We start from the raw sequence: 25,403 nt of genomic DNA on the forward strand, positions 1-25,403 counted from the left end.
ATGCATAATACACATATATACATACACACACACATACATATACACATCTATGTGTGCACATAAACATGCACACATATACATGTGCACGCATATACACACATACATACACATATGTATACATATACACACATATACATACCTACATATACACATTTACATATACACATATATACAATATACATACATGCACACATACACATATACACACATCTGCATGCGCACACGCACACACACATACATGCAGGAGAGCACGACAATAAGGAGGAGTGTCACACAGACAGGTGAGAACCCAAAGGTCACCGTGTCTTCAATCCTCCATGTACAGGTGTGGGCATCCTGGGTTCCTGCCAGGAGACGCCTTGGGCCCGGCCATGCAGTGCTGGCCCCACCACAGCCCACACCAAGTCCAGCAGCTAAAGGCTCCAGTTGCAGGGTCTGTGAGGCCGCACATAGGGCGGGACCTAGGGGCCCAGTAGGCCACCCCAGGCGTGAGGTGCTGAGATGCCAAGGAAAGCAGGTCAGGACGCTGGCAACAGGGTTTGGCCGGCCCCCAGGTGCAACAAGGCAGCTCAGGGCATCTCTGTGGGGGGTGGGCTGGAAGCCCTCCACCTCAGCCACACAGGTGCCCCCACCCACAAGCAGGCACTGAGGCGAGTGTGGGGAAGGAAGCCGCCTCGGGCTCCCACGGGCTCATAATGCCCCTCTCCCTCTAGGTACCTGTAGGGACCTCGGCCAAGGCACATCCCCGCTCCCCTCGTGGCTCCTCTAGCACCAGCCCCACCAAATGGCCTCTGTCTGGGGTTTTGGCGGCCCTTTCTGGGTCTCAATTCAAAGGCAGGGCTGATGATCAAAAAAGGTGTCCCCCTCCCCAGGATTTCCACAAAGGTCGGGGCCAGGTTCCTCGTGCCTAGCTCGGTCCTGGCCGCAACAGGCCCCGGCACGGAGAACGATGTCCTTCGGAGGGAGAACCAGCCATGCCTCTGGGAATGGCCCCACGCTGCTGCTGCCAAGCCTCCTCCACCTCCTACCTCCAGAGGAGAGGCCCACAGCCGCCTGCCCTGGTCCACAGGGCCTCCACCCACCCCCACCTGCTGCCCAAGTGTGGCCCTGCTTCTGCTTCCCCTCCCCCCAGCTCAAGGGGACAGACCAGGATTGCTGGGAAGACGCTGGGAGAACCAGGACGAGACACACGCACACACACAAACACACACACACACACACACACACACCCCTCGGGGGGGGCTGGGGGCCCCCCCTCTGAGTTTGAGGCAGGGGGGAGCCAGGAGCCCCAGCTCTGTCATCAGCCTGGTTCCCATGCTGGGCAAAATTCCAACCCCAAGGCAGGCCATTATCTTTACATCCTCTGGCCCACCGACCCTCCCGGGAGGACCCGGGCTCTTAACGCGTCCCCTTCAGACCCTGGGAGCAGAGGGGAGGCTGGCCCTCCCTCCCAGCCCGGCTGTGGCCTCCGAGTTGAGTCTCCTGCAGTCAGGACACTGCCAAACACTCACGGCCCTGCTGCCTCCACACTCAACCCAGCCAACCCACCAGGGGGCCCTTTCTCGCCCCTGGGCTTCTGGCGCGCAGTTCTCTCTGCGCTACTCGTTCTCTGGCTTTTCCTCAGGTGTCCGGTCTCACCTTCAAGGTCACCCTGAAAGGATGAGTTAGGTACCCCGTGTACTCTCCCAGAACCCCAAGTTTCTCCCTCACTGCATATACCACCTGCCATTGTAAATACCTGATTACGGCCTGCGCCCCCCCGCCCCAGACCAAGGTTCCCACCACGTGCCCAGCATCCAGCAGAACCCCACCCCACCCCCAGAACAGGTGCTCAGCTCATAACTGGAGATGAGTGAGTGAATGAATGAATGGACTTGCACCTCCCTGGGGAGAGCTGATAGCAAAAGGCCAGTCCACCGCCCAAGTCAGGAGATCCGCCTGTCTGTCAACACAGATGATGCAATGCCCTGTTTCTGCCACTTGGAAGCATATTTTCAGTTTGCACATGTGGACACGCATGGCTCACATTCGGGGAACCTCTCTCAAGGCAGACGATGAAGCCTCATGAAAAGCTGCTTTGGAGCTTCTGGGAAGCATCGGCCCTTCCCTCCAACACTCCACCCACGTTTATCAAGCACCTACTTGGTGCCAGGCCTTTCCCACATTCCGGTTGGAGAGTGGGTATTGCTACTCCTGGAGACATAAAATGTCACCTCCCCAGAGATGCCAGCCCTGACCAAACTCTTGAAAAGCCACGTTCACATGCACACGGTCACATGCCCCAACCCCCAGCCCGCCCCACCCACCCCAACCCCACACCCTCACAGCAGCCCTCTCTCGTCCCCTACTTTCCTTTCGCTCCTGGCACTTTTAGCCCCCACACTTGACACAGCAATGCTTTCATTTGTTGTCTCTCTGGCTCCACGAAGGCACTCCTGTGTCCCCAGAACCTGCGGCAACACTTGGCACAGAGAGTCCCCCTGCAAATAGTTATTGATCAAGGGATAAAATCCAAGCTGAGCCCCTGTTTCTTTAAGCACCTCTGTGGTCCCACTGTCACCTGTTTTCTGCAGAGAACTGCTTGGAGCTAAAAGAACCTTCTGAGCTGAGCCTGACTTGAGGGAAGGAAGAAAGTGTTGACGCAGGCAGAAGGGAAAGGAGAGGGTCAGTGACGGCACAGCAGGGATGACCCGGGTTTGTCACCCAGAGCATCCATCCTCAGGCCACGTGGTGCCAAACGTGCCATGAGTGGCATCCTGTCGATGCCTCCTCACCACCTTACGACAGATCCTGCTGCTGCCACCTTTGTTCTCAAGAGGGGCACACAAAGGCCAAGCCACTCAGCCATCACACAACAGAAGAGTGGCCGCAGCTCCCTGAGCTTGCACTGCACGGATATCAAATAGATGATCAGGGTGACTCATTCATTTTATAGCCCCTGAAGTGCTGACCTAGAGAACGTCAGGCTGCTGGACCCTGGCACCGGCTTCCATGGCGGACACCAGGAAAGGGTGAGTGGGACACGCCTGGAGTTGACAGGGTCGCTCAGAGGAGGGTAGCTGAGGAGAGCCCAGTTGCTGAAACTGACTGTAAAGTGGCCATCTGTGGTAACATCCACCACGTGGGGCTACTGAGGAAAATTCAGGGTTTTTTCAGCATTGACACTGCTGACATTCTGGGCTGGATAACTCTGTCCCATCGTGGCTCAGTGGAAATGAATCCTCCTAGTATCAGGAGGACTCGGGTTCGATCCCTGGCCTTGGTCAGTAGGTTAAGGATCTGGTGTTGCCATAAGCTGTGGTATAGGTCACAGACATGGCCCGGATCTGGCATTGCTGTGGCTGTGGTATAGGCTGGCAGATGCAGCTCTGATTCGACCCCTAGCCTGGGAACCTCCATATGCTGCAGGTGCAGCCCTAAAAAGTCAAAAATAAATAAATAAATACATAGCTCTGTTGTGGGGGCAGTCCTGTGCACTGCTGGATGTCTAGCAGAGTCGCTGGCATCTACTTATTAGATACCCACAGCCACAGCCATCCATCAGTTTTGACCACCAAAACTACCTTCAAACATTGTCAAATGTCCCATGGGGGAGAGAAGTTGTCCCCAGATGAGAACCACTGGTTGAAATTAAATGAAATGCACTCAGGGCCCTGACAGGTACCTAGGACATAATCTGAATTTGGTGGTGTCAGTTTAATTTATTCATCTCGCCAGTCTCATGCTAAACAATCCCTTCACTCCCCCACAAAACCCCAGCCCTCTGGCCTTAAATTTGAAATCCATCACCACCCCTCTGCCACAGGACCATTGCACAGGCTGTTCTCACCACCTGGAAGGCCCTCCAAACAAGCTAACTTTTTTTTTTTTTGTCTTTTTAGGGCCGCACCCAAGGCATGCGGAGGTTCCCAGGCTACGGGTCGAATCAGAGCTCTAGCTGCTGGCCTACACCACAGCCACAGCAACTCGGGATCCGATCTGGGTCTGCGACCTACACCGCAGCTCATCGCAACACCAGACCCTTAACCAGGGAGCAAGGCCAGGGATCAGAGCTGCGTCCTCGTGGATGCTAGTCAGATTCATTTCCACTGAGCCATGATGGGAATTCCAGGACAAACTAACTTGAGCTCTTCCCTCAGCTCAGTCATCGCTGAGACCAGGACACTTCCTTGAGCCCCCAGCCTTCATGAGCAGCCCCTACCCAGCCTCTCCTAGGGTCTCTTCTGCATCCCTCTCTCCATGCAGACAGGTAAGTCACACACATTTCTTCATCCCTTGCTCTCGGCCCTGCACCTGGCACTTAGTAGGCATCCAATGAAAAGCTATCACATGACATGAACCACCAGCATACCCTGCCCTAAGGGGCCTCAGGTCCCAGGGAAAGGAACAGCCAAGGGTGCTTCAGATAGCACCCTCCCACCCTCACAGGGCTCAGAGACAGAGGCCACCAGAGAAAAAGCGAGTGATGTGGGCTCACTTACACTCCAAGATGGGGCCCTTTGTAGGGTGGGATGGAACAGGGTGGGCTTATAAAGGGAGGCTTCCGGGAGGAGAGGGAAGAGAAGGGTGCTGGAACAGGGGGAGCAGCAGCGCACTGGAAGGCTTGGCTGGAGGAGTGAGGCTGGGGCAGGGCAAGGTCGGGAGGAGGAAGGCTGGGTTCCTTCCGCTCTCACCCGGAGCCCTGAGCAGAAACAGGCTGCAAGGGCAGCTAACCGTCTGGTTTCCACCCACCCACCCTGCACCCACACTGGACAGGCACACTCTGCCCCAGCCCCAGGCCAGGCCAGGGGCATTGGGTTTCCCACAGCCACATTCCTGCCTCCATAGCTCATGCCGCTGTGACTCCCAGGCTGGGGCAGGCAGCCATGCGGTCTGTGGCCACGCACTTGGTCTTGGGGCTAGAGCTGTGGGAGGGATCCCACTGCCCACCTAAGGGACTGGTGGCCTCCAACCCGCCGATGCCCTGCTGGCAGCCATGGCTCCTTGCAGGGGGTGCCTGAGCTCAGGAGGGCGAGGAAACCCACTTCCCAGATGCCAGGGCTTCCCCGGGGTCCCCAGATGCCAGGGCTTCCCCAGGGTCCCCAGAGCCAGCAGCCAAGCCCAGCCTGTCTGCTGAGGACTGACATCCCAGGACCCCGGCCACCACGCTGGGAGGAGGTGGCCAGGTTCTGGAAAACAAGCAGCCTAGGAAGGGACTCCTATACTCAGCTACATGGGATCCAAGACCAGCCCCAGACCCCTAGCGCAGCTGCCATCCTTTCTGCACACGCGTAGTCCATCACGCACATATCTCCTCCCTCTGCCAAGGCGCAGGTCTCTGCAGAGGGCCTAGAGTTCTGACTCAGGATCTATAAAGTAGCAGCAGGAAGGAGGCAGAAGGGGTCGGAGCAGAGGTGGATGCAGCAAAAGGATACAGGCTGAGCACGGGGGTTCCCCAGGGCTGAGCCAGAGGAAGCCAGAACCACGGCAGCCATACACACGGTGGCCAAGAAAGAAAAGATGGAGTCCCGGCAGAGTCAATCATACAGGTTTCAAGGGCCAGCTGCCCTCCTCACCTTACAGGAAGGACTCAATTCCTATGCCTGATGGACCCAAAGCCCACAGGTGACAGAGCTGGAGGGAAGGTCACTACTAGGGGGAGCCCCCATCTCTTTATTGATACAAACAGGATCAGGGGACCCCCCCGAGAGCAGCAGGTGCTGGAGCCAGCTCGCCTGGCTCATGAGCGAGCATCACATTTTCAGCCATTTGTAAAAACTGAGTCCTATCATACCGTAACTTCAGAATTTTTAAAACAAGGTGATACATACTCAAACTCATCACTTCCAAATTATTTCACTACCTTTTTATTAGTATCCTGGGGTGCTTTACATCTAGAGTAGCTGTGAGATGGAAATACCACATCAGTGCTACCTAATGTTGTGCTAGTGGCCATCTCCACCCATCCCCCACATTCAGTGACGTCACATTGATAGCTTAAAATTGGCCATGGTGGGGAATATGGGCACCATGGAAATAAGAAAATGCTACAAATAGAGACAGATTTGTCCTCTGGATATTTTTTTTCCAGACAGCCAGTTGTTAAACCTTGACCAGCACAGGCCTAGGGTGACCTGCCAGGAGTTCTTCACCACCTGCTCTGTTGGGACATCCAAAGAACAAAGGACAATGCGGGAAAGAGGGCTACACACCCTGCACGACTCCGTCATCATCCATAAGATTTTTCCCAATAGACCAGGGAGGAAACACCCCTAGAATACTTATGACTTATTTTGCTCTGTGTCTCAGTTTGCTTCTCCGTAAAATAGGAGCACTGATGAAACTGACCTCTTAGGATCATTGGGAGGCCAAAATGAGATAATGCATGAACAGGGCAGGGGGCACTGCCTGACACAGGTATGTGCTCTAGAAACGGTTGGCAAGCTGTGCACAAAGGGCCAGAGAATAAATACTCTCGCCTTGTTCTGATGCCAGAGCAATGATGCACAGATGAGCAGAGCGGGGCTAATACAGCCCTGTTTACACAAACAGGCAGAGGGCTGGACTTGGCGTGTGGGCATCATTTGCCAACCCCTGCTCTGGAAGGGGAGGTGATCATTTTTGCTGTGTTGTTATCACTTCCACCTGATAAGTGAGAAAACGGAGGCCCGGAGATTCATGTTTTCCCCAACGTTGCACAAGAAATGCCCTGGTAGAGCCAGGGATCTCCCAGGACCCCCTCGGGGCTCTTCCCAGCTCCTGCTTCCCCATCAGAACTCAGCACCTGAGCAGGGATCTGGGGAAGAATATGACTGAGTACCAAGTCAGGGCCTTGGGGAGCCCACGCCCATGCCCCTGCCCTGGCTGGCTTGGCCTCTTGGCTTCCAGGGAAACCCCAACCGGGCCTGAAGGCCAGCCCAGAGGAGGAGAATCCTGCAAAAGAGACAACTCAGGAACAGGCAGGCCGCCCTTCCTAATCAGGGCTGATTGCAACCTTAAGTGGGACAGCAGGCGAGGGTGCGGCGCCATTTAATTTACAGCTGGAGCCAGGGCTTGAAAGCAGCTGCGAAACTCCTTGCAAAGCTACCGGCCAGCCCCTGGGGAGCTTGGTAGTGGAATTAAGAAATCTGGAGAATCCACACTGCCACGTGGGGGCTGGCAGGAGTGTCTGCGTCTGTGTGTGCGTCCCTCTAGGCTTTCCACGTCTCTGAAGTGCGCAGAGAACGCTCGAGCAGGTTTCGTGCCAAGCCAGAGAGGCTCCGGAATCAGGACAACTGTATGTCTCAGTTTGCCTGGAATGGTCCTAGCTTCTGCCTATTTTCCGGCAGGATTTTTAATAGTACCCGTGACCAGACGCCAAATGATAAGGCCACCCTAGCAGCCGCAGACGCAGGGCCTCATTCATGTGGTCATACATGCCAGGCACCTGTCATATTCACCTAGCTGTAACACACGCAGCCCATGCTTGCCCCTGAGCTTGCATTTTCTCTCGGGTATACAGACACACAAGTTTCAGTGGACACCCATAAGCTTCAGTACCAAAACTTGAGCCAGATAAACCCAGAGTCCCTATATTGAAAGGACTTATGCAAATGGTCCTTCTACGTGGGGAATAGGAGGATCAGAGAGGGGGAGTTGGAGGCCCTAAACCTGCCCCATCACACAAGTCCAGGTGGAGAACAGGTGCTCAATTATTAGTACGTCCAAGGGTCACAGAGCCACCTGCCAATGGCCCACAGACCCAGCCAGGGGCCTTGGTAAGGCAAACACCCTCTCACCTCCCAGTTGCCGCCCTTGCTCAAACTAGCCACTCTAGGAACCAGGCCGAGGTGCCCTGTACATAGAAGAATTTCACGCAAATCCACGGGTGGCCCCTCCCCTCCCACATCTGACTTTCTTTTCAGCCACTGCAACCCCCAAATTACTCCTCCCTGACCCCCTTCCTGGCATCGCCTACTCCCAGCTGCCCCTCCCTGACCCCTGACTGGGGCCGGGGACCCCTGCCTCTGGGGGTCTTCTGCCCTTCAGGTGAGGACTCAGGCCCCCGTCAACAAATGAGAGGTTTCCCGGGTGGGGGCACGGGTGCCAACTCTTCTCTAGGTGCCCCTCTGCTCCAGGGAGGCCAAGCTATCTGGCCACAAGATGGGGGGGTGCACACAGCCAAAGGCTCCAGCTGGCTGTCCAGGACATGCCCTGGGACCCCACTCCAGGCCCCTCTATGAGGGGACGACTTGATGCCGTATTAGCAGTGGGGAGATGAACCTGGGCAGAGAGGGCAGAAGAGCCTGCTGTTCCAGCCTCGGTTCTAGAATCAACTCAGGCTGTGCCTCCAGGCAAACTCCTTCTCAGACCTCAGTTTCTTCTGGGTCACGTTAGGGGCTCAGAGTTGTCCTAGAGCAGCGCTGTCCAATAGGACTTGCTGCAGTGGTGGAACTGTCCCATAGCCGCACTATCCAATACGGTGTGGCTGCTGGGCTCTTGAAATGTGGCTGGTATGACTGCGGAGCTCGATTTTCTCATTTGAATTACTTTACATATAAATTTGAATCACCACACCTGGCTAGGAGCTACCATATTAGTGCAGTTCTGAAACCTCAGTCTCCCCAGCTGTAAAATGGGTATAGTCATAGCCTCCAGCTTTCTGGGGCCACTGGGAGAATGAAATGAGACAATGCACAGAAAGTTCTCACAAGGTAAAACAGATTTCAGTAATTCTTACCCTCTTTGGGACCCCGGATTTCCTTGAGAATTGGAGAACACCACAGATCTTACGCCAGAATTTACCTACCACAGACACACATGTGCACACACCATACACATCCATACACTCATACACGCATGCATCACACGTGCTTACACATCAGACACGCGTGCACACACACATCACACACACACACACACACAACTTTGCATCCAATTTCAAGGCGCACTAAAGCCAGGTGGACAGTGCTTTGAACAGGAAAACCCCTTCCAGCTCTAAAAATCTCCAAGGCTAAGAGCACATGTGGCTGAGTCTCCCTCTCCTCTCCCTGCTCAGGCTCAGGCATCTCAGAAAACCCTTCCCGAAACTCAGGGCCAAGCGCAGAGACCGACCGGGCTCTGGAAAATCCTCTGCGCGAGGAGGGCAGGCCCAGGGCAAGGGCCACACGATGGATTCTGTGAGCTCATCCCCGGCGGCCGTCACCAGGGTTCTCAGAGAGGCCGGTGGCGTCGGGAGGGGGTGACTGGGTGGGAGCTGGCGGTGGCGGTGGCGGCAGCAGCGCGGGGTGTGGGGCAGAGAGAGGGAGGCTGGATGGAACATGCTATAATAGCAGCTTTGTGCTCTGCTTCCCAGCTCCCTGGGAACGCCAGGAAGATTATGAAACCCGGTGTCTTTGGGAATGCCAGGATATTAGCTGGAAAAAGAATAATACGAAAATAAAATAATGCTCGGGATGGAGACAGCAGACGATTAGCAGACTGAGCCAGGGCCTCCCGCTCCACAGAGGGAGCCAGGCTTGGCCCCGGCAGAAGGTTTCAGGGAAAGGCTGCCGTGCTAATGAGCAGACAGGGCCTGCCTTCCAGCGAGACGTCTTCAGGAGGGGAGCTGGCAAGGGAGGCCCGGCTTGCCAGTGGACACGCGGGCCAGGGGACGGGCGGTGGGAGGCGAGGGGGCGCCACCAGCCCGGACCTCGGGCCCAGACATCCAGAAACGTCAGAGTACCCGGAAGGCCACCTGGCCACCACCCACAGTCCTGGACTCCTCCAAGCTCTGCTTCCCCCGCATCCTCCTCCAAGAAGCCTCCCTTGTCAGGCACTGTCACTCTGAAATGACCCTTAGTCTGCCCTCCAGCACCTCAAAGATGCAGATTCTGTTGGATTTATCTGCATTCCCATGTGAACATCCCTTTTCCTAATCAGAGCGGAATTCCCCACGAGCCAGGCTTCCACTATCAGATGGAGGATGGTTAGAAGAAAAGATCACTTTTCTCCCACCAAAGAACAGGGAGAATATGTCATCGTTGGCTGCCTCCCTCTCTAGGACCCTGGCCCACGCCTTCAGACAGGAAGAGACACCCTGCCTCCCTCAGAAAGGCATCTGAGTAGGGGGCCCATACGACCTCCTGCCGCATCTTCATGACGTACTGTGCACCTGACATCCTTGCTACTCAGAGATGGTCCATGGACCAGCAGCATCAGCATCACCGGAGGGCTGTTAGAAATGGAGACCCTTGGGCCCCACCCAGACATCAAATCAAGAGCATGCTTTTGTTTGTTTGTCTTTTTAAGCTGCACCCACAGCATAGGGAGGTTCCCAGGCTAGGGATCGAATCAGAGGTGTGACCACTAGCCTATGCCACTGCCACAGCAATGCCAGATCCGAGCCTCGTCTGCGACCTACACCACAGCTCACGGCAACTCGAATCCTTAACCCACTGAGCGAGGCCAAGGATCGAGCTCTGGATGGGTTCAACTAGTCCTCATGGATACTAGTCGGATTCATTTCCACTGCACCACAGCGGGAACTCCCAAGAGTACGCATTTTAACAAGATCCCCAGACAAGTCCTATGTTCAGAAAGGCTGAGAAGCACTTCTTGCATGTGTCATGTCCTCAATCCTTACAAGGACCCATGGATGTGACAACTTTCATAAGTAAGGTGACAAGAGTTGCTGAAGGGACAAGTGACAGCTGAAGCAGAGGAAGCAGAATTCAAACCAAACCTGGGCCACTCAGAAGCCTCACTGGCCCCACCACACTCCAGCCAAGTCAATCAGCAGGCATCAGTGACCAGTGGGCAAAAGCCAGTACCCAGAACAACAGAGGGGTCCTGGTACCCAGAAAACCCAACCATCTGCCCCCGTGATGCAGGGTGGACTCTGCCCCAGTGCCTGGCTAGAGCATCCAAACATCCCAGGATAAAGGGCAGCAGGCTCAGGGATGGGAGCCCAGGCTGTCCTTGGTCCTGGCAGGAAGCATGTAAAGGTGACTAGGAGGGGGAGTGTGCGTGTGCACGCGTGTGTGTGTGCATGTGTGCGAATGCAGGCACACACGTGCTGCTGGGGCCTCCTTTGCTCAAGTAGAGTGGTCCATTCCAGTCTGCATGCTGGCCACACATAAAGACTGTATCCTCCAACTCCAGGTGGATGGGATCCAGCCACTCCAGTGACTGTCTGCCTCTGGATCCCTATGGCAGCAAAGCTCCCCCAGGACTCAGAGGGCTTCGCTGCGCTGGTTTCTTCCATGTATCACAGGCAAGTCACATTTGCATCACCATTCACCACCTTCCCACGGCCGGCGACTTGACTTTTGATTTCAACACCCTCTCCCGACATTTTCTCCCACACAAAGAACAAATGGATTGGTTTCTGTGTTCTGGGAAGTACCCGCCTGCATCCTCCCAGTCACCAAGGCATGAAAGCTTGGCAGTGGGTCCCCCAGCCTTGCTCGTCTTCTTCCCCTAGATCCGGGCCAGCCCCAGAGCTGTCCACGCTCCCATCCACGTGTCTCCGGGCACCTCTGGCTTCGCGCCCTCTCTCCTCCCAGCCCCCTTGCCTTGCAGCTGACATTCGGCCCCCGCGCCCCCGGCCTCCCTGCCCTGGGCCGCCTGGCAGGCAGTCGCCAGATCCATCTTCCTCACACAGCACTTCACCGTGTGTGTCACACTCGCCAGGGCCAACCGTGAACTCATCGCAGCCCCAGGCCCACCCCGCCCCGTGGCCTGGCGATGGGAGCGGCCCTTCCATCCACCCAGCAGAGTCTCTGAGGCCCTTTGACCCTTCCCTCCCCAAGCCTCACCATCTCCCACCACGCCAGCCCTGCAGCTCCCACCCCAGAGGGTCACCTCCTCCTGGACCCCTAACTAAATGGCCTGGTAGTCTCCTGATGGGAGGCCTCCCCGGCTCCCAACCGTCCTCCATGGCTTTTTTTTTTTTTTTTTTTTTTATTCTTAACGGCTGCACCCGCAGCATATGGAGGTTCCCAGGCTAGGGGTAGAATCAAAGCTACAGCTGCCGGCCTGCACCACAGCCACAGCAACACAGGATCTGAGCCCCATTTGCAACCTACACCACAGCTCACGGCAATGCTAGATCCTTAACCCGCTGAGTGAGACCAGGGATTGAACCCGAATCCTCAGGGACACTCTGTCAGGCTCTTAACCAGCTAAACCATGAGAACTCCCTCCAGGGCTTCTTGATGAATGGCCCTAAAACCCAGCTCTGGCCAGAGCACTCCTCCTCTACTCAACAACCCACACTTGCTCCCTACTGCTCACTAAGGAGCCCCGTGGTCCCCTCTGCAGCTCTGTGCCCCCTAGCTACAGTGCTGGGGGAGTTTCCCTTCCAGATGCCCTTCTCTGCAGCATGGTGGAGTTATCAACCACAGGAAAAGGGCGTGACCCAGGAGGGTCAGTCAGAACATTCCATGCCTCGCCCTCAGGCTCAGGGGCTGGTGTGGGCACAGGGCCAAGCAGAGCCAGTCAATCACACACGAGATGGTACTGGCATCACGGAGAAAGTGCGCTTTCCCCCGGGGTCTCCTGCTGTGATGAGAACAGAGGGTGCCGGCCGGGTGGCACTCTTTCATCAAGCAAGGTTTCGGCTGGCTATAAAGACAATGTTTGTCACGGGCCCCGTCTCTGCCACCACAAGGAGCGAGCCAGGACGAGAACAGAGCCAAGACAGAGGAGCGAGTCAGAAACACAGAGTCCCAGGGACACTGTGTGAGCTCCTCGTTCCTGCCAGGCCTATAGCCTGATTCACCTCCTGGTGACTCAGATTCCCAGCAATCAGAGCCCTTAAGCTCTTTTTCTCTCCTCAGCCCACTTTGGTTGGATTTCTGCCTGATGAAAACAAGTCCTGACTCCTCAGGGGGCAGGCACCCTCAGACCTGGCCCTGCCTCTGAGCTTGCCCGGGTCTGGAGTCCTCACCCCTGAGCTGGAGCCACACAGCCTCCCCCAGCCACTGCCCTGTGCCTGAGCAAAGCTCTTGCTGAGAGGACACAGAGCCCAGCCTCACGAGACTCTCTGGCTGCAGCCGCCACAGCCTGGGTGGCTGTTCCGACCCTCCAGCCTGAGCCCTTCCCTTTCAGCCTCCCCACCACTGGGCCCCCAGATCCAGGAGGGGCTCCCTCTGGAGCCTCTGACATCACTGGGCTCCCGGAGGGTTTTGTCCCCCATGCTGCTCCCCCCTGGGCCTGGCCCTCCATCAGGGCCTGAGAGTGATGGAGCCTCCAGGCCCTGCCACTCTCCTCGGGGTCACTGTCGGCCTCGATTCCCCTCTCTGCAGCCACCCCATCAGATCAGGGGCCACTTCACTGGACTCCCTGGCTGAGAGCTAAGACTCACTGCCCTAACTCAGATATTCATGTGCACGCACACACGCCCACACACACACACATGCATGCACACACACACACACACACACACACAGAGCTGGCTGACGTAGAGGCAATCAGATTTCATCAACCAGTGATGCTGATGGGACCAGTTCCCCTGGGTCACAGCCCAAAGCCCTCCCAGAGGGACAGGCAGTCCTACCTGGATGTCACAGGAGGTATCTCCCAACTCTAGGAGTCGCCAGACCAACAGAGTGGGGGACAGGCTACTTCCTGGCCATGAATGTCCCTACTCAGACTGCTCAGAGAGGGTCTGCTCATTTCTTTTGTGGAGCACATCACCTAAGCCCTGGAGAACCTTGAGCTGACCCCCTTCCCACCAACTCCAGCGAGTACTCCCTGAGGCAGGATGGCCAGCCTGGGGCTCGGTCTCAGATGCACACCTCTCCCCTGAATTCCCCAGTACGCCCATGAGTCATGTCCGACCAAGGACATTCAGGGTCACTGGACCTCTCTGGCTATTCCCTTGAGCCAGGTCCTCCCAGGGCCACCGTCAGGCCAGCCAGCCTCAAGAAGAGCCACGTCCCAGGTCAGACCATCCAAAGCCTGGGGCCCTCCTCCCCTGCTCCCATCTCGGTTACCAAAGATGCAGCAGGTCTTCCAGTGCCAAGAAATGAGATATTTGATTTTAAGAGGACACCCAGACCGGTGTCCACCTTCCCCACATACAACCCCAGAGGAACTGAAGCCAAAGCCCTGAGCTGGGAGCCCCTGAACCTCCCCGGCATCAGCCCTGGAAAAGCATGCTGCACCCCCACCCCCCAACCCAGGATGGGTCCTGCCACATACCAGGGCCCCCTCGAGGGCGAACACAGCTGCAGGTCCCGTCTTCTCCAGGGGCTCCATGCGGCGGCGCCAGCGGCGACGGCGAAAGGCGTCTGTCTTGCGGTACTCCAGGTGGAACTTCCAGCCAAAGAGTGAGGCGTACTCCCAGCCTTCACCCTCCGCCTCTGCCTGCCTGTGCTGAGAGGGAGAACAGGCAGACTCAGAGGCCTCCTGGCAGGTTGGCGGGGCATCCTGGGTTGGGCTCCAGCTGTGGCCTTCCTGCCCTCCACGATTCCCCACCCACCCCACACCATCGCCCTCCAAGTGGGGAAACCTGGGAGGGCCACCTGGAGGAGGGGGCTCCAAGCTGTTCCTGCAGCCACAAGAGCCTGGTGTCAGAAGGGTCAAGAAATCAGGAGGGGAAGAGGCTCCCTGGGCTGTGGGATGGTCTCAGGAGCCAGCAAGGGAAGGTAGACTGAGCAGTGATGAAAACCCTGGGCTTTTGGTTTGTTTGTTTATTTGGATTTTGGGTGGATTTCATGAATCCAAGGTTTTCTTGTCATTTCCTTTTTCTTCTTCATGTCCCCGACTTACAAAATGGGAGTGGGTCTGCAATTCAGAGGCAAAATGAAGAGCCCATTTGCTGGCCCCACGCTGTTTCTGCCACGAGGCCAGGCCGACCTCAGCTGCGAAGGGACCCCCGCACTTCCTCTGACAGGACCCTTTCCTGGCCTGGGGTGGAGCCCTGGAAGCCCCTTCCCATCCACCTGGTGACCTGAGGTGCCACCTCAGGCCCGGGCCATGAGCTCAGTGACAGCGCCAGCCCTGGAGGCCAGCCGCGCCCCTCTGCAGGAGCGATGCTGGAGGTGAGAGAGCAGGTGAGCCGCACAGCCAAGCAGGGCTTCGCCTCTGACCCCTGGGCGCCCTCACGGGAAGAGAGGAGTCTGTCTGGCTCAGGACACCAGGAACAGCCTGTTGCCCAAACGCCTTGCCTCCCCTGGGGGCCAGCGACATTCCTCTCTAGATTCTCTGTGACCGAAGAGAGAGGAAGGGACTTGGGTTGTGCCAGAGGCTATTCCTGGACTGGGGGAGGCCTAGTTCTCAAGCCAAAATTCCAAAGTGTGCTTGAGAAGGAAGGACACAGGCCAAGAGGGTTCTGGAGAGGCAGGTCCTGAGGCGCTCAGGACACGGACGTCTCTGTGACCCACGGAGGGAACAGCTGCTCATACAAGCTCACTCTGCGCCTGCGTCCCGAGGGTGTCTGGGCTTGGCTGTGGGCGTGCGTGCTCACACCGTGTACACGGCCTCTGGAAATGCTGACCAAGTCCACTCAGCCCCCTGGACCAGCAGCACCCTCATCCCCAAAGCCCCCTGCTCTGGGAATTGGCCATGCTGGAAGGAGCAGGCTCCCCAGAGAGGGTAAGGGCCCAGTCCACCTGCAGTCAAAGATGGACAGCAAAGACGGTACAAACCCTGGTCCCCCTGCCTCTGGGTGAGGATGACTCTGGTGCTCCAGGTGGAGCCCCCTCCCAAGCCACAGCTCAGCCCAAAGCCAACAACTCTGCCTGAGAGCACACCCTTGCTCTTGGCACTTCTGGGAGTCCTGCCTCAGAAAATGATGCCACAGAGCCTCTGTCTCAGACTCTGCCCCCAGGACACCCAGCCCTTTGCACCTTTCAGTTCTCTGTGTGAATTCCAAATGCAGCTCCTTACACCTCTGGGTGTTTGCTGTTCACGAGCCTCGGTGTGAGTGCTGGGTGTGATCTGCGTGTGTTCACCATGAACTGTAAGCATCTCGAGTGAGCACGTGTCTTGTCCCCTGCACATCTGTGTGTGCATCTGTGCCCAGTTGGTCTCCCCTCCCCAGGGTTTCACCACTACCCCCACCCACTGGGCTCACCCTCTTCAGCGCCTCCATCTGGCTGAGGTCCCTCCTGCGCAGGCGGACCCAGCGCCGCCGACGGTGTGTGTAGTACATCTTCTCAGCAGGGACCCAGTGCCTCGGCTTCCGGTCCGGAGGGATGGTGATGCTGTACTCCCAGCCTGGGGGAGGGGTGCCCATCACTCATCGGCTGGCCATCCCCCATCTCTCCGTTTGGGCTATAGCCACAGACTCTCAAGGGGCCACTGGCTCCCAATTTGAGTTTGAGGTGAGGGCTCACCCAGGAAGTCCCCCCAGGTGAAGAAGCTCAGTGAAGGCCAGTACCCCAGGCCCAAGGCCCCTGCACTCAGCACTCTTGCCAACTTGGCAGGCGCACACCAGGCTCCACGTGCTGCCCACCTTGTTCATCGACAGCCCGATTGAGGTCTGTGGACCACTCTTCATCTTCCCACTTCCAGCCCAGTGGGCACTCGATGTCATCCTTGGGAAGCACCTTCTCCCCGTTCTAGGGCCACACAGGCCAGGCAAGCAGGAGAAGAGACAGATGTGATCAGGGAGGAAGGGAAGATGCAACTTGACAACAGACATTTTCAAAGCCCCAGGCGTGACTCAGGGTCAGTGTCCTACCTACACGGGACCTCACACTGTCCCTCTGGAAACCAGAGCATGGGTGCTGGGGATGTGGGAGCATGGGAGAAAATTCTCTCGATCACAGGCCTCTCCAGGACTCCAAGAAAGCAGAGCCCACCTGCCCCCAGAGCACCCCCTTACCACATCCGTGTAGTTGTCACTCATGTAGATCCACTGGCCTCCAGGGAGTCGGGTCTGGTTCTCAAACACCTCCTCCACGAAGCTCAGATGGCCCGCATCAGTGTCATGAAGCAGGCTGCAGGCGGGGACGGGTCAGAGTGCTGAAGAGGCCCCCAACCATCCACAACCCCCAGCAGAGCACCCCAGAGCCTGGGCCAACCTTCCTGTGTCAGCCTCACCCCCGCCAACAAGAAAGATGGGGGAGAGAGGGAACAGACAGAGTCAAGGGAGACACCTGGGGACAGAAGAGAGCATCACCACGAGACAAAGAGAAAGGGAAGCCGGAGTTCTCGGTGTGGCTCAGCAGAAACAAACTTGACCAGTATCCATGAGGACGAGGGTTCAATCCCTGGCCTCCCTCAGTGAATTTAGGATCCAGCATTGCCGTGAGCTGTGGTGTAGGTCACAGACATGGCTCAGATCTGGCATTGCTATGGCTGCAGTGTAGGCCGGTGGCTATAGCTCCAATTAGACCCCTAGCCTGGGAACTTCCATATGCCACAGGTGTGGCCCTAAAAAACAAAAACAAAAAAAAAGAGAGAGAGAGAGAGAAGCCCACTGAAGATGCCAAAAACCCAGTGGGTAATTGAAGCTCAACAGAGAGCTGCAGAAATGTAAAATGTTGTCACGCTACTTAAGATTTGAGTACATGCCTATCATATATGTTATCCTTCAATTTTTTTCTTTTTGTCTTTTGTCTTTTCAGGGCCGCACCCACGGCATATGGAGGTTCCCAGGCTAGGGGTCGAATCGGAGCTGCAGCTGCCAGCCTACACCACAGCCACAGCAACGCCGGATCCGAGCCACGTCTGCGACCTACACCACAGCTCACGGCAAGGCTGGATCCTTAACCCACTGAGCGAGGCCAGGGATCAAACCCACAACCTCATGGTTCCTAGTCAGATTCATTTCTGCTGCGCCTGATGGGAACTCCTCAATTTTTAAAAAGTTTTAAAAAAAATCTTAGTTGTTGAATATCAACCAACTGGAAAAGAGGAGAAAGAGGTGGAGATGGTGATACAGATGGAGCAGGACCAGGTCGTTCTAAGAGGCACTGAGAGAGAACCTCAGGCATGGGAAGGGTTAACAGGCAGAGAAGGAAGGGCTTTCTGTGGTTATCTTGGAGGAAAAGGCTATAACCCATTGGATGCAAACTCCAATGTAAGCCGGACTCTCTGATCATTAGAGCCCTTCCAGAAAAGAATGCTGCCTCGTGAGCCCCTAGTCCTGGGAGAGTTCAAGTGGAAGTCACTGTGACCTCGCAGGGTGCTGGGAGCAGCCAGAGGGATGAACAGGGCCAAGGCCTTTCAGAGGAGTGGCTGGGCCAGAGGAGGTCCCCAAGGCCTCCCTGCCCAAGACTCACGTCTTCTCCGGACACACGAACCAGTCTCCAGCCCAGGTCCAGCCGGCCGAGGGGCGGAAGCTGTCCTTGGGGAGCTTGATCTTGCCCGTGACGTCAGAAAACTTGGGGTAGGTGAGGCCTGTTGTGCCCCAGTTTCCGACCAGGGCCAGCTTGGTCTGGTTCTCATACTAGAGAAGGAGCAACAGAAAAATGAGTGGGGCCTCAGGAGCTTGGGGGCTTGGGGTGCGGGGGGAGGGGGGGGCGGGCAGGTGGTCAGCACTCACGGTTTCAGCAAAGACAGAGAGCTTGCCCTCTGCAAACTGATTGAACTCCTTTTCGTCCACGGAGAGCCCGAACCACAGCCTGACCCGAATCTGCACTGGCATCCTGGCTCTGGGCATCCCCTCCATCGGATACTGGGGGCCAGAGAAGGAGAGAAACCCCCATCCCCTTCAGGGTCAGGATGTCTCCAATCGGCGGGGGAGGAGCTCAAGGCCTGGGCACACCAGCCTGACACCCCTTGGGACGACGTCTCAGAATCCCATGGAAGAGGGGTGGATGATGAAGGAAACCTCCCCCCCACAAGGATTCCTTCCCATCAAAGGCGACGACTGAGTGCCCCAGACCTGGGTGCCCTCTGCACCCTTTTACCACCCCATCCTCATTTCCGTTCTCTTCTAGAATAGCATTGTCCGATGGAACTTTCTGCTACAATGGAAATGTTTTATAATTTGCACCATCCAACACCACTAGCCCCATGTGGCAACCAAGCCCTTAAAATGTAGCTGGCAAGCCCGAGAAACTGAATTTTTAGTTTCATTTCATGTTAATTAATTTAAATTGGAATAGCCCCATATGGCTGCCATATTGGATGGCGCAGTTCTAGAACATGCCTCTAAAGGAAATAGAAAGGTCTGAAAGGGGAAGATGTTAAAGCCTCCCTTCATTTACAGGGGGTTTTTTTGGTTTGTTTCTGGGAGTTCTTTTGGCTGGATGCTAGCGTATCATCTGATATCCCTACCCTTTCAAGGGCTTATCAGCATGTTAACCACTGTGCACTGGTCTTCCACTGCTTTTTATCCTGAAACGTTCAGAAGCTCTGCCAAAAACGGAATAACCACAACAACCCAATGTAAAAAAAATTTCTTCTCCACAAGTACCTCATCATTTGATGGAAATCAAGGGTCAGACATGGCCTGAGGAACAGAAGCAGCTCGCTGTTAGAATAACACACAGTCCCTTAGAGGAAGTAACACGTTAAGCACCTAGGCTTCGTGTGTGTGAGCCTGCAGGAGCGGCTCCTGTGGGACACGGAGCTGAAGGAGATGAGAAAGTTGTTTGGCTGGATTCAGGGGAGGAAAGGGAGGGCGAGATAAGGGCTCTCTCCAGAGGGGGGTCATGCAGGAGGGGAGGGTCACACCAAGGCATCAACAGTCTCACCCTTCACCCAGCCTCTCTGCCTTTGGTTCATCCTCGGTGAAGCCTGGAGGAGCCCCTGACCCTAAGTGTCACCCCCCGGAAACCTCTCCATGACTGCTCGCTTCAGCTGTCCTCTCCCCTGGGGTGGTGAGCAGCCTTTTCCCCTCCAAACCACCAGCCCCAGGGAGATGGAGGAATGCCTGACCCCCCCCTTCCCCCCCCCCCAACCCCCAGTCTCTCCCCTGCCCTCCCCCAGACGGGGCCAGCCTGCCGGACCCAAAATAGCAACAGCAAATAAAGAAATGTCTAGTTTGGGGCTCCTCTCCCTCTCTCCTGGTGCTCATTTTTTCCAACTTTGGTTTAAGTTAAGAAACACCAATGTTTTCTTGGTCTCTGCTTGCTGCCAACATTTTTGTAGAGCTTGCTCAGGAGCTACTGGCGGGGCTCGTAAACTCAGTGGGGAAGACTTCGAGAAACAATTCTATATCTTTTTTTTTCTTTTCTTTTTCTTTTTTTTTTTTTTTTTTTTGCTTGCTTAGGATCAGGAACATTTTTTTCAGTTTTCATTTCCCCAAGGCTGCAGGGTCAAGAGGTCAGAGCCTGCCGCTCACCCTGCTCACCCGGGTCCACCAGGCGCACTCCTGCAGCCCCGCCTCCACTGCAGCCTGACAGCTTCCCCGGGTTAACCCCATTCAGATGTGGCCACTCCTGGACTTCCTTTCCCTCTGCCCTACCAGGCAAGCAGCTGGCTTAGGAGGGAGGAAAGCAGGATGCTATGAGGTTAGGATCTCATGAGGAACAGGCCCCAGGTGGGAGGGGCAGCCCACTGCCTGACACCCCCGCCCTCTTTCTCATTTTTTTTTGTTTTGTTTTGTTTTTAGGGCTATACCCGAGGCATATAGAAGTTCCTGGGCTACGGGTCGAATCAGAACTACAGCCGCCTGCCTACACCACAGCCATTTAGCAACTCAGGATCCAAGCCCCGTCTGTGACCTACACTGCAGCTCATGGCAACGCTGGATCCTCCACTGAGCGAGGCCAGGGATCAAACCCTCACCCTCATGGATACTAGTCGGGTTCTTAACCCACTGAGCCACGATGGGAACTCTACCCCCGCCCTCTTTCCAGGCAAACCAGCTCTCCTCTGAAGGGACCCCCATGCAAATATCTGTTCATCCTGGCCTCAGGCTGGCCTCCAGTGATAGTGCTGGTGGAGCCTCCTCTCCCCTGGGGGCAAGGGGACCCCCAGAAGGAAAAAGGGAGAATAGGAGAGAAAAACTAATACTCATTGATGGCCTAGTTCCAGCAAGTCCTCTGTTACCTAATTTAAACCTCAAAACCTGTGAAGTGGGCAGATGGATCCTCATTTTATAGGTGGGAAAACAGCATTCAGAGAGGCTGGGCAATCTGCCCAAGACCACACAGGAGTCCGGCCAGCCCTGGAACCCATCCACGCACATTATGCCATTGAAACGTGTCCTCTCTGCCCACCCCAGGGGGCCACGAGAGTGACTGGGCAGGGATGAATTGGAAGGCCAACACCCACTCAGAGGCTCAAGGCTAAGGTTAGTCCACAGTGACTTCCTGGAAGAGGTGAGATGGGAGGAGGGCCTGGTGTGGATGAGAGGAGAGACATGGGGAGGGAAGGCTGAAGGCCAGGCAGTTTATAATGCCAGTGGGGCCCTGTGGAGTCGGCCATAGGAGGCGATGGGGCAGGTCTGCTTCCCGGGCCCTCATCTAGCTGAGCAGCCCCAAGGACGGACCTCCCCTGGGGACCACTCCTGGGCCAGGGCAGGGCTGAGAAAGTACCCCCCACCCCACCAGTACCCTGACCAAACAAATGGCCTGGACTCTGTGTCCCCACATAAACGCAGAGAAGACAGAGGGTCTCTGGGCACCCGCTCACTTCCCTGTCACCCACCCCCAAGGCTGAGAGAAGACGGCGCATGTGCAGGAACAGGCCTTGGAGGAGAAAGGGCAGGAGAGCTGGGGGCAGGATCACTTGCCCCCAGCATGACTCCAGTGGAGTCAACCCCTTGGGAGGTGGGTGGAGGCAGGTCTGAGCCGGAGGCTCTGAAAGGCTGGGGGTGGGGGTTGAGGGCTGAGGGCCCCACCAGGGAGCAGGCTGGAAAGGAGCACAATCTTGGGGGTCAGCCCCTCATTCATTCCCACGCCCCCTGATTCCAGCTGTCACCTGCTCACTTTCCAGAATAGGTGCATGGGGCCCAGGGACTTTGTGGGGGACAGGGGAAAAGAGAAGTCTGTTCACACAAAGCCCTCCGTCCCTTCCAAGAGCAGATCTTAAAAACTCTGAGTCTGACAGAACAGAAGGGGAAACAGAAGGCGAACGGACAGCCCTGGGGGTGAGAAAGTACCATCACAACTTGAGGAAAAAGAACCCACTTTCAGAAATATCGTCTGCAGCTTTCCACAATTCTTGCCACAGTAGCTGGAGCCCCGCCGGGAGAAGAGGACCTCGTGGGCAGGCACCCGCTGGTAGGCCACCCGCTTGTCGCCCTGCAGCATCCAGATGACGATGTCAGGCAGGCTGTTCTGGGGCTGGAAAGAGGGCAGCAGTCAGGGTGGGGATGGCGCCGCCTGGTCCACGTCCTCAGCCCCCTGGGGGGAATTGGCCTCCCAACTCCCACCCTTCATGCAGCCCAGGCCCAGCCACTCCCTTGACCTCCCAGGGCTGGCTGGGCACTTCTGTCTTCAGCAGCTATGAGCCCCCAGGGACAGGGCACCAGGCCATCCCCGCTCACATGAGGAGCCCGCCAAGAATTCATTGAGCTGAGTTCACGTTCTCTGGGGAGAGACACTGCTGCCTGGAGCCCCGAGTTTAGGTTCTTAGATCCCCTCCCCTGAGGACTAGAGAGATGCTTCCAGAGGGTAGACATTGGAGGATGTGATCTGACCCGAGAGATGACATGACACTTAAGCTGTCATCCCCCTTCCTCACCTGAGAGCAGCAGTGGATCCACAGAAGGTGTGCCCCTCCCCAGAGAACGCTCGCTCCCTCCACCCTCTAACCACAGGGACCCCTGGGGGCTGGTCCTTTTCTGGGCCAGTGGTGACTAGCCCAGAACAGAAGCCCCTCTGAGCCTCTAGCTGTGAAAACTGCTCCCCACTGCCACACTCGGGAGAAGTGGCTGATTGGGAAAGTCCACCTGCTCCCAAGGCTGCTGGCAGGGTGCTCAGGGGGGCGGGGCAGGGTCTCTAAGCTGGGCTCCTGGGGACCGCCCTTGGCATCCCCCAGCCCTGTGTCACTTCATCTCTGCCGCGAGCCCTGGGAGGCAGGTACAGATGAGGAAATTCAAGCTCTAAGAAGTTCGGAAGCAGGTTTTTCTGATTTCCAGATATGTGTTCCCAACCACCAGATACCAGGCGTTCTCAAAGTGTGGTCCCCAGAGCGGCCGCTGGAAACCGGCTAGAAATGCACATTCTCAGGCCCGACCCCAGACCCGCGGGATCAGGTGGGGCTTGTACTCTGTTCCAACAAGCCCTCCAGGGGGCGCTGGTGCACACGACGATTTGAGAAAGACTCGCTCCAGTTTCCCTCACACGCGGCACCCGGCACCCCACCCGTTTCACCTTAACACCTCCCAGCCGGAATGCAATCCGCGCTGAGTTCCAGGGTCTACACCAAGTTATGGAAGGCAGCCTGGGGTCCACCCCAGGGAGTGGTCCTCGCCACTGCAAGGGGTCGGCCTGGGGCTGAGCAAGCACTGCTCCCCCAGGTAATGGCCACATGCCCCGGGCCCGCTCGGGATAAGCCAAAGCAGACATACCCCGGGGACCAACACCTGGTGCTGCCTTCCCCTCCCAAACACCCCTTCCACCTCCTGGATCCCCCTCTCTTCAACAAGAAGCTGCTCTCAAGCCCTGCCTTTCTCTGCACGCTCTTTCTGGCGAGAGCCTTCCTCACCACTCCCCACCCCCTCCCAGGGGTCCCAAATGGCTCTGGGCAGAGAGGACAGCTGTTGTGTCTGCCCGTGAGCAGACCTTTCTCCCCATTCTGGACATATCTTCAGCCTGCCTGCTTCCCGGGAAAACTGGATGGGGCATTTGACTAGGGGGTGGGGTGGGGGCAAGAGGGTGGGGGTGTGGGTATGGAGCTACTGAGGCACAGCCTCCTCAGGCCTGGGGCTCAGGGGCATCCAGGAGGGCAGGCAACATGGGGCCCCAGGAGAGGCAGATAGGAGGCCAGAGGCGGACAGGTTGGCAGAGAGAAGTCAGGTCCCTGGGGAAGAAGGCTCTGGCACTGGACATAGGGCCAGGCGCCCTGGCCTGGATTCCAGTACCAGCTCTGTCTCTGACATACTTTGGCAGCAGCATTTATTAAGCACACTTACTGAGCATGTTTGGAGGTGTTTATCGAGCCCCTACTCTGTGCTGGGCCCACCACACCCAGTATCCTATTGTATCCTCTCTCCTCCTTCTGTGAACAGGGACATGGAGGCTCAGAGAGGTTAAGACACCTGTCCAAGATCACCCAGCCAGGGAGCCAGGGCCGGATCATGGCCAGACAGTCCCCATGTCCCTCCCAGTTCTGATGCTTCAGGCAGGAAGAAAGGAGCCTCGCAGGGGCTACCTCATCTGCCAGGGCACGGAGACGCAGGAGCCAGTCTTCAGCCTGCTCCAGGGCAGCGGGGAGTTCACTGTGGCCAAGCTTCAGGGCCTGGGCCGCCTCAACGATCTGGCTCAGGTGACGCATGCGCAGCCGGTGCAGGTACTGGTCCAGGTGGGTAGCAGAGGGCGTCTCATGGATGTCACCTAGGGGCTGGCTGTGACAGACAGACAGACAGGATGTGCCTGGTGAACAGGAGCCCGGGTCCAGGCATACGCATGCGTGTACCCACAACAAGTCTCATCCCTTCGGCCTGCCCACTGGGTGCTCCATGCACTCTGGGTCCTCCTCTAGCCTGACCATGTGCACAGCCATTTCTTGCAGGAAACCTGCCACAGCCGTACTCGCCGGTGTGCACCCTGCTCTCAGGTCCCCCAGCCCTTAATTTGGGGGCTGCCTGTCTGGAACTTATCCTCAGCCTCCAGTCTGTGTGAGTTCTTTTACCTGTGCATCCCCTCCACCCAACAAGCACAAGCCCCCAGATGCCCAGAGGGTCCCTCCTTGCCCCCCGCATCCTCCTAGAGCAGAGGCCTGAGCCCTAAGTTGCCTTTGGCTGAAACGAATCCATTCTGTTGTATGCACACTTTCTTCAAGGAGGAAATTTATGGACCCCTGACAAGCCACTGCAGACGCTGTGGGGAGGCCGGCAGCCAGCAATACAGATGTGTCGACCCAGAGCGGCCCCACAACACCCCTCCCAGAACCCTCTGCTTTGGGAAGCCTTTGGAGAGGAGGTGAGGGGCACGCAATCCCAGAAACACAGCTCCAGGCCCCAAGTGGAGTGGGGGAGTGTTGGATTTAAACTCAATCCTAGTCGGAGGCGAAGAACTCTGACTACCCCCATGCAAAGGGTGGGCTCCCTCTCTGAGCTCCCTAAGAGTTCTTTATATGGCTCCTCCTGGCCGTGCCAAGCCCCAGGGTCAGTCAGTACAGACACAAAGGTCATACAGGATGGGGTGGGGATGGGGGCGGGGGCGGTGCCTGTGCTCTCCCTCACCTAGAAGCACCCCTCTAAATTATCCCTGCGGGAGGCTGGGAGGCTGCCCCACCCCCACCCCCACCCCCACCCCACCCCTGCCAAGCCCTTGACTCCCAAACAGGACATCAGTCAAACCCACTCGCCAGATCTGCTTCCACCACTCGCGGCCCGCCCCCACACACACACCTCACGCTCCCCTCCCCGCAGTGTCTCGACTCCCGGC

At 56.8% G+C, this 25,403-nt stretch overlaps 1 protein-coding gene across 16 annotated transcripts in view; it reads right to left on the reverse strand.

Annotated features, from left to right (window-relative positions):
- DYSF (dysferlin) overlaps positions 1-25,403 on the reverse strand; it is a 228,349-nt gene that overhangs the window by 99,705 nt on the left and 103,241 nt on the right. For all 16 annotated transcript variants that reach the window (XM_047781803.1, XM_047781796.1, XM_047781799.1 and 13 more), the window contains 8 exons: positions 24,166-24,358; positions 21,978-22,133; positions 18,440-18,571; positions 18,177-18,343; positions 16,775-16,889; positions 16,403-16,508; positions 16,022-16,164; positions 14,146-14,319 (listed from right to left, as the gene is read on the reverse strand). In XM_047781803.1, coding sequence (XP_047637759.1) covers positions 14,146-14,319; positions 16,022-16,164; positions 16,403-16,508; positions 16,775-16,889; positions 18,177-18,343; positions 18,440-18,571; positions 21,978-22,133; positions 24,166-24,358 — 1,186 coding nt within the window. The remainder of the gene's footprint in view (positions 1-14,145; positions 14,320-16,021; positions 16,165-16,402; positions 16,509-16,774; positions 16,890-18,176; positions 18,344-18,439; positions 18,572-21,977; positions 22,134-24,165; positions 24,359-25,403) is intronic.

The sequence above is a fragment of the Phacochoerus africanus genome, chromosome 5 (genome assembly GCF_016906955.1).
Source record: "Phacochoerus africanus isolate WHEZ1 chromosome 5, ROS_Pafr_v1, whole genome shotgun sequence".
Classification (NCBI taxonomy): Eukaryota; Metazoa; Chordata; class Mammalia; order Artiodactyla; family Suidae; genus Phacochoerus; species Phacochoerus africanus.